Source organism: Priapulus caudatus, unplaced genomic scaffold (assembly GCF_000485595.1).
Source record: "Priapulus caudatus unplaced genomic scaffold, Priapulus_caudatus-5.0.1 Scaffold209, whole genome shotgun sequence".
Taxonomy (NCBI): domain Eukaryota; kingdom Metazoa; phylum Priapulida; class Priapulimorpha; order Priapulimorphida; family Priapulidae; genus Priapulus; species Priapulus caudatus.
This window is the reverse complement of record NW_014577270.1, coordinates 147,571-155,447: the sequence shown is the minus strand read 5'-3', so window position 1 is coordinate 155,447 and position 7,877 is coordinate 147,571. Positions and strand designations below refer to the sequence as shown.

The 7,877-nt window shown below is 40.5% G+C and overlaps 1 protein-coding gene across 1 annotated transcript in view; it reads left to right on the top strand.

Moving 5' to 3' along the window:
* The window catches only part of LOC106807347 (histone deacetylase 1-like), an 11,815-nt gene extending 6,107 nt beyond the window's left edge, over positions 1 to 5,708 (top strand). Inside the window, exons 3-9 of the mRNA XM_014809654.1 lie at positions 1,695 to 1,812; positions 2,189 to 2,263; positions 2,603 to 2,741; positions 3,029 to 3,170; positions 3,621 to 3,713; positions 3,997 to 4,105; positions 5,450 to 5,708. Coding sequence (XP_014665140.1) covers positions 1,695 to 1,812; positions 2,189 to 2,263; positions 2,603 to 2,741; positions 3,029 to 3,170; positions 3,621 to 3,713; positions 3,997 to 4,105; positions 5,450 to 5,676 — 903 coding nt within the window. The 3' untranslated portion in view covers positions 5,677 to 5,708. The remainder of the gene's footprint in view (positions 1 to 1,694; positions 1,813 to 2,188; positions 2,264 to 2,602; positions 2,742 to 3,028; positions 3,171 to 3,620; positions 3,714 to 3,996; positions 4,106 to 5,449) is intronic.
* Positions 5,709 to 7,877: the final 2,169 nt, after the last annotated feature.

Sequence of the window (7,877 nt, the reverse complement as noted above, 5' to 3'; positions counted from 1 at the left end):
TACTAATGTTAATGCTACGAGAGTAGCGTTGACAGAAACACATCGTAGCTACGAGCAAACTCACGATAACAGGAACTTCCTAATTTCATGTCACAAGGCTGCTGATTGGATGAGAATCAATAACAAAATTTAAATTCATACACATTTATTGTACAGCACAGTAATTTATGCATATTATGATGGCTATAACCACATATAAATAATATTTGATGAAAAATGACGTGGTCATGAATTTATTCTGCACAACAAGACAAATTCTCACACTAACATGAGACGTGAGAGTCGTGCCAAGCATGGCAAACATTTAAAACGAGAGAACAAATGCCATACGCCATTTGTAAATGTATTGTTTTGTTTTATTAGCGGTAGATAATTTATGATTTTGACCTGTTTTTCAAGAAAAACACATTTTATTCATTATTATAAAATATAATATCACGATAATTGTAATTCGTAGTGTAAATGTGTTATTTTCAACTTAATATTAAAGTTACGAGAGGGGCGCAAATATCCTCATAACATTACGAGAGCTCAGAGGGGGCCGTTGTCAGAAACAAAATTAGTCGCAACATTAGTCTTACCATTAACTTCCACTCGTAAACCGTTGACAGAAACATCGTAAGGTTACGAGAACGAAAAATCCTATGTTTTTATCATTATCTAGACACTGTTTTATAATAAAATGCTATATATAAGATCTATAATCTATTATCTGAATAAAATGTGTCGACCAAACGCCCAATTTAATGTGATAGATATAAGTATATACCCGCTTGTCACGGGTGCCCATATTGAGCAGCTAGATTAGCCCCTGGCATGTATTCATCCTAAACAAAAATTAATGTGGTTAATTAGTAGTTAGGTGGAAATAGGATTATACTTCAAGGTGCACTGCATAAGTTGTCTATGACATGCACGCACAGTTTGCGCACGCACACACACACATACTACAATAGCCGCGTTCACACGTGGCAAGAAATTCGGTATTTAGTGTTCCCATGAGGCAAAATGCGTGGTTCAAGAAATACGGTATCTAAACAGATCCGGTATTTGTTGAAATACGCGGCTTCCCAGACCACGAATAATTTGCCGTGCTTGAGAAATACCGGATCTCTTGGACCGCGCATTTCCTCGTGTGAACGCTAAATACCGTATTTCTGAAGCCGCGTATTTTATAGACTGGTCTGCGCTCGACAGTTCCAGTGTAACGCGAGTGGAACTGTTGAGCGCGGACCAGTCTACGTATTTTATCGGCAGTTGGTGCGCATTGCATTGTTTATTTACTAAAGCAGCTCGCAGCTCGCAAATACGGCATTTCTGGAGGCGCGAATTAGCGTGTGAACACTCGGCCGCGTATTTGTCTCAGATTCGGTATTTCGTAAATACCGTATTTCATAAATACGAGGTCTCGTGTGAACGAGGCTATTGTACGACCATCACATCTGTAGCTTCAATTTTACCTCATTGTTACAATTTTTCTTTGTTACAATTTTATACATTGTTACAATTTTTTATTTCAATTTTACCTCATTGTTTTAGGGTTACCTTTGTTGTATCTTTTTTCAACAGCATTCTTTCTCATCCTTATCTCTGTTGGTTCGATGTCATTTATTCTCTATCTACCTGTAATTTCTGTTTCATGTCTGTGTTGACTGCGTTTCAGTGTAATTGCCACGGTTGCTTTCCGTTTGCAGCGTCCACATAAAGCCACACAGGAAGAAATGACAAAATATCACAGCGACGACTACATTCGCTTTTTGCGCAGCATTCGGCCGGATAATATGTCGGAATACAACAAACAGATGCAGAGATGTATGACTGTAGTGCTACTGTGCTAGCTTAAGTGCATATTAAAGAAGTCGGTACTAGGTGGTAAATTTAGAGATTATTTTTTTATTCATTTGTTCACAAACTGAATTAGCTAGATGTAGGTGTGGATTTGTAAGACGCATTTTCTATCAGTTAGTTGATTTGCACAACATTGGTACTAGGTGATAATAGAATGAGATCGTTCATAAATATTCCAAATTACTTATTGTTGTTATTCTTTGATTATTACTTCGATATGTTACTTTGATAGTTAAATAATGCACGCTAAATTTGATTAGCTTATGGTTCAGCAAAATTTTAACACTAAATAGATTCATAGTACCTGTAATTTTTTAATGGTATTTATTTCTATGTTTAGTCAATGTTGGAGAGGATTGTCCGGTGTTTGATGGCATGTACGAATTCTGTCAGCTGTCAACAGGAGGCTCTGTGGGTAAGATACCTAACCATACAAATGTTTTGAATAAAAAATAAAGGTGTTAATGATTGAATAATTTCTTCGGATCTCTATAGTTCACATAAAAATAAAGTTTATCTCAGTTAGATCGATAATAAGTTATAATTACTTGGTATTAGTTATAATTACTTGGTATTAGTAAGTAATTATAACGTATTATGGATCTAACTGAGATAAACTTTATTTTTATATAGACCTGTGTTAAATTTTTACATAACGAGTTTTTGTGTAAAGCAGTTGTAATTTTAGTAGATGAATAGTCGAAGGCTACCCCTAAATAGGAACTTAGTGGTATGACTTGCACTTGTGTTGTAGCTGGTGCAGTGAAATTGAACAAGCAGGCCACAGACATTGCGGTGAACTGGACTGGAGGTCTTCATCATGCAAAGAAGTCTGAGGCATCGGGATTCTGCTATGTGAACGACATTGTTCTTGCCATCTTGGAACTACTGAAGTAAATATACACTAACTACCATTCGGTCACACATTATTTTTCAACATATATACTGTTTACAATGTGAATCTAGAATGGTTCATTCTTATTTGTAATCTATCGGATAAATGGACTTGTTTTATTTATTGAGGAAATAACCTTTTCTTGGCGTTATCATTTGCTTACTACCTTTATAAGCTGCCCTGTCTGGTATCGAGTTATAGTTGTACGATAGTTTAATATAATTAACATTAATATAATTAATGTAATAATTAATCATTAATTTAATAAACATTAAACACTTTCAGATATCATCAGAGGGTACTGTACATAGACATCGATATTCATCATGGGGATGGAGTTGAGGAGGCTTTCTATACAACTGATAGAGTAATGACAGTCTCATTCCACAAGTATGGAGAGTACTTTCCTGGCACCGGCGACCTTAGGGTAAGGTGGCTATATACACAGGACATGAAACACGGGTTGAATCGGTGGCCGCCGTCAAAATAGCACTAATTTCGCGCACTGTATACATATACAATCACACACAGTCTCACGGCTGTGCTTTGTGACCTGATTGAGTTTGTAATGAGAATCTTTAATTGAGTTATTAAAAATTAAAATGTTAAACTAATTGGCTTCAGGTGCTACTCAATCTATGAGCATATGTCGTATACATTTGTATGTGCATGGATCGAAAAAGGGATTAAATAAATTTGGCCCTGGCAAGACCTGTATGAGTGATGAGATTAACTACGTGTTTCTCGTGATAGTAAGTTTCAAATGCAAGACTCTTGCTAGCTTATAGCAACTTGTCACTATGTCAACAGTGATCAATGTAATTTGCCGAAGTTCGTTGCCTTTATCAATGCTTATTGTATTTTTCCATAATTGCAGGATATTGGTGCTGGAAAAGGCAAGTACTATGCCGTCAACTTCCCACTGCGTGACGGTATCGATGACGAGTCGTACGAAACTATCTTTCAACCTGTAAGTGTGCTGGGGATATGGAATGCTTTATATCAGCACATGACTCATTAACTCGGATGTCAAATATCTTATGTCCACGTTCCTTTTGAGAGGAACTCCACTGAATATCACGATTCCTCGTTACCTCGGTATCGCTTTCTTCCTTTTTATCATTAGCCTTGTAGTGTATAGTAAGTAACCTGATGTTCTACTTCGAGTCCGGATCTGGGATTTAGATCTGGAACTGGATCTGGTAACCTGATGGTAGCGATATGTGCGTGACGTGTAACGATCTTTCTTTCAGGTCATCTCGAAGGTCATGGAGATGTATCAGCCTAGCGCTATAGTGCTACAGTGTGGGGCGGACTCGCTCTCCGGGGACAGGCTCGGCTGCTTCAATCTCACTCTGAAGGGTAAGCACATTATTACAGTGATTGCTATACTGGGTTCTTCCCAGGCCTTTAGCGCGTGTTGAGGCTGACATGGCTTCAGAGCTGGAGCTAATTTGTGACATTGCGTTAACTCTCAGACATGTCTTAGTTGCATAATCGACATGCATAAATTTCCCCATTTGTTTACTTTTTGACAATCCCAACGCAGTCGTGTTTTTTTCACAACAACGGTGTGTTTTCACAGTTGAATGTGTACATCTCTGAATTGATCGAGTTTACCGGTGTATTGGTACTGCTCATGACATGTGTAATTGATTCCAATTAGCAATCGGGGATGAGTTGCCTGATAGCCTAATATGCCTTCTGAATTCCCTAAGGAGAACCCTGCTATAGTTAATAGCAATTTGTGAATTGAAACTCGTCGATATTGTAGGAAATTTTTTAATTGTTTAAAAAGTGGTTAAAGGGCACATAGCTGCTATCATCAACAGAGCATAGAGACCTATGTCATGACCTCATACCTCCCTGTCTACATGTCACATTTTCGCTGTGTTGTTTAAGATCGCAATCCTGATTTATGATACTGTGATGGTGTCGGGCGATGCGCGAAATATTCCCAGACGCCAGTGAGCATGCGAATTAGAAAAAAACATACGGGACGACGATTTGCAACATCCGCTCTTGGCGACGTTTCCAACAAGAGCTCTTCTCTCTCTCTCTCTCTCTGTTCTGAGCGCAGAGATCTAATTTGTCGATTCTTTTTTTGCGTGCAGGACACGCCAAGTGCGTGGACTTCATGCGTAAAGGGGGCTTATGTCGGGCTTGCGAGCCGACTCGACTGGAAGCAACTGGCTGCAATTCACTTCGACTGCAGTGCTTAGGTCGGTCGACTGCGACGCGACTGCCTGCGACTGGCCGCCACTAGTTGCTCGGAATAGAACAGTGGGCAACTGGATGCAACTAGTCGCTGCCGATCGCTTCCAGGTGCTCGAAATCCAGTTGCTTCCAGTCGAGTCGGCTCGCAAGCCCGACATAAGCCCCCCTTAAGTTCAGCCTGTGTTCTGAGCGCAGAGATCTAATTTGTCGATTCTTTTTTTGCGTGCAGGACACGCCAAGTGCGTGGACTTCATGCGTAAGTTCAACCTGTGTTCTGAGCGCAGAGAGTTGCTTCCAGTCGAGTCGGCTCGCAAGCCTGACATAAGCCCCCCCCCCCTTAAGTTCAGCCTGTGTTCTGAGCGCAGAGATCTAATTTGTCGATTCTTTTGTTGCGTGCAGGACACGCCAAGTGCGTGGACTTCATGCGTAAGTTCAGCCTGTGTTCTGAGCGCAGAGATCTAATTTGTCCGATTCTTTTTTTGCGTGCAGGACACGCCAAGTGCGTGGACTTCATGCGTAAGTTCAGCCTGCCGATGCTCGTGCTCGGCGGAGGCGGATACACGATTCGCAACGTCGCGCGATGCTGGACATACGAGACGGCCGTCGCGCTCGGAGTAGAGATTGCAAACGGTGAGCGGCAGCGGCCGAGATTACGGCGGCTCGTGGGGTTAAGTTACGGAAGACATGTGGAGCTTTGTGTATACATTTGTGTATAGTCTTGATTTTTATCTGGATAAAGTGACATCGCAAACGGTGAGTGGCAGCCTAACTTATTGCTGCCAGCACATGAAGCTTTTATATATATATATATATATATACAGTCCGACCTCCTTTATCCGGTCATCCATTGTCCGGAAATCTTTATTAACCGGCCGCGATCTCGCAGTGTATGTTCTCTGTTTTTCATTAATTTCCACCTAAAAATCTCGCTCAAAGCTCGCTCAAAACTCGTGTACCAACCGTACGTGTGCTGCGTGTGTGCGCGCGTGCACGTGTGTGTGTGTGTTGTCCGCTCGTGTCCGCTATGCCTCCGGTAAAATTTCTGTTTTATTTCATTTTATTTCTATTTCATATAAACCATAAAACACGACAGTTTGTTACAAATAATCATAGCAACGAGTAAATACATTATCAGATGCATATACCCTACTGAACTGCATAGAAATGCTGTGTTTGAGCATAACTCTCATATCCGGCCAAATCCCATATAACTGGCACAAAACTCGCGTATATAATATGCGCGTTACGTATTGCTTCACATATCGCCTTTGTTAAAGACGATGCGATGTGATCAATAGAGATATGTTACTGCTGCGACTTCAGATTTCGCACGCTTCATTCTATTCACAAGCAATTCGCTACCTTCTATACGTTCGTACTATTCAGTAGGAACATTGGGCGTGCTTTGTGCTTACGTATTAAGCACGCGGTGAATTGTTAAAGATATAAATGGATGAATCTTTCGGCAGTCGGTCCGTCGGTCGATTTGCTCGTCTGCCAAGTTAGCTTAGTTTGTGCTTTGGGAAGAGTGGATTTCCATGTTTTTTTCCACTTATCTTTGTCTTTCTTCACTTACGAAGTTACGATATCAAAATAAAAATGTACTGATAATAATAACAATGATGATAATAATAATAATAATAATAATAATAATAATAATAATAACAATAACATATTCTTACCCGATCACCCTTTTTTGTCGTGTTACCCAGAGGTCCAGGCGGTCCGGGTGGCCCCTAGCAACAGGCAATTACCTCATTTTATACTCTAGTATATCTCACATACACGTTTGCATAGTATCAAGAGCTAATAACACCGATTATTATATAGGTATTATTAGCTCTTAATAGTATATAGATATTACCAAGAGCAGATAAAGAAGGCTTCTTTATACGCTCTTGATATTACTATAGTGTCACAAGTACACATGAATCAACGTAATACGCCATATAATGCATCGTTTCATATTTCTGCCGATAAGTGGCGCTGGTCGTTCACCACCAAGCGCAGGTAAGCTTGTGGTAAGAGGTCTGATGCCGAAATGCCACCTTTAGGCATCAAAGACACACAATCGGACCATTTGAATCACCACTTGAACAACGTCAATGAAATTCTTAATTAAAACCGGATGCTTATTATACGTATTGCCGGATATCATTTGTTTACCAATAAAGGCTCTCACACACTCACCGGATTTCCTGGAATCCCCGGTGTCCCAGGAAGTCCGGGATTGCCCGGCATTCCCTGTTAGGAAAAGCTATATGTTAACATCATACACGAGGAGGGAACTGAATGGGAGGCGGGTGAATGTTACGTGGTCAGAGAAACCACGCGGGGTGTGTGTAAGCCATTGCTCATTCGTTCATATATCATTCATATATTTATGTTTCGGACAGCGAGGATGAGGGAGATGGCGGCAGACGCGACGTGCGATCGCACAAGCCTCAGAAGCGGCGGCGCGAGGAGAGCGACAAGGAGAAAGGTACATGTGGCGCCACCGCGCGAAGCTTACCGGGCGACGCGAGGCGTCGGATGTTTTCCACGTCCCCAGTAAAGTGCGGAATCTCAGTCTGAAACATTCTTATGAAGATTTTTATTATATGATTATTGTGATGATTATTACTGTATTAGTCTGCAGATTGTGAATCGATTAGTGTACTTATCAATTAATTACTATTATTATACTGTAATACTGTTATATGTATACTATTATAATGGTAAACATTTTCCATTTCAATGGCATCCTGGCGTTGTTTGGATAGCCTAGTTGACTTAACTAGAACCAGGTGATTATGAGGTGCAGATAATCTGTGTAGATGCAGGAAGAACGCGTGAAACAATTCAAATCACGACACGGTGAAATTATGGGCACAAGTTTGTTACGTATTGTAACCATGTCACGTTATCAACATTCCAC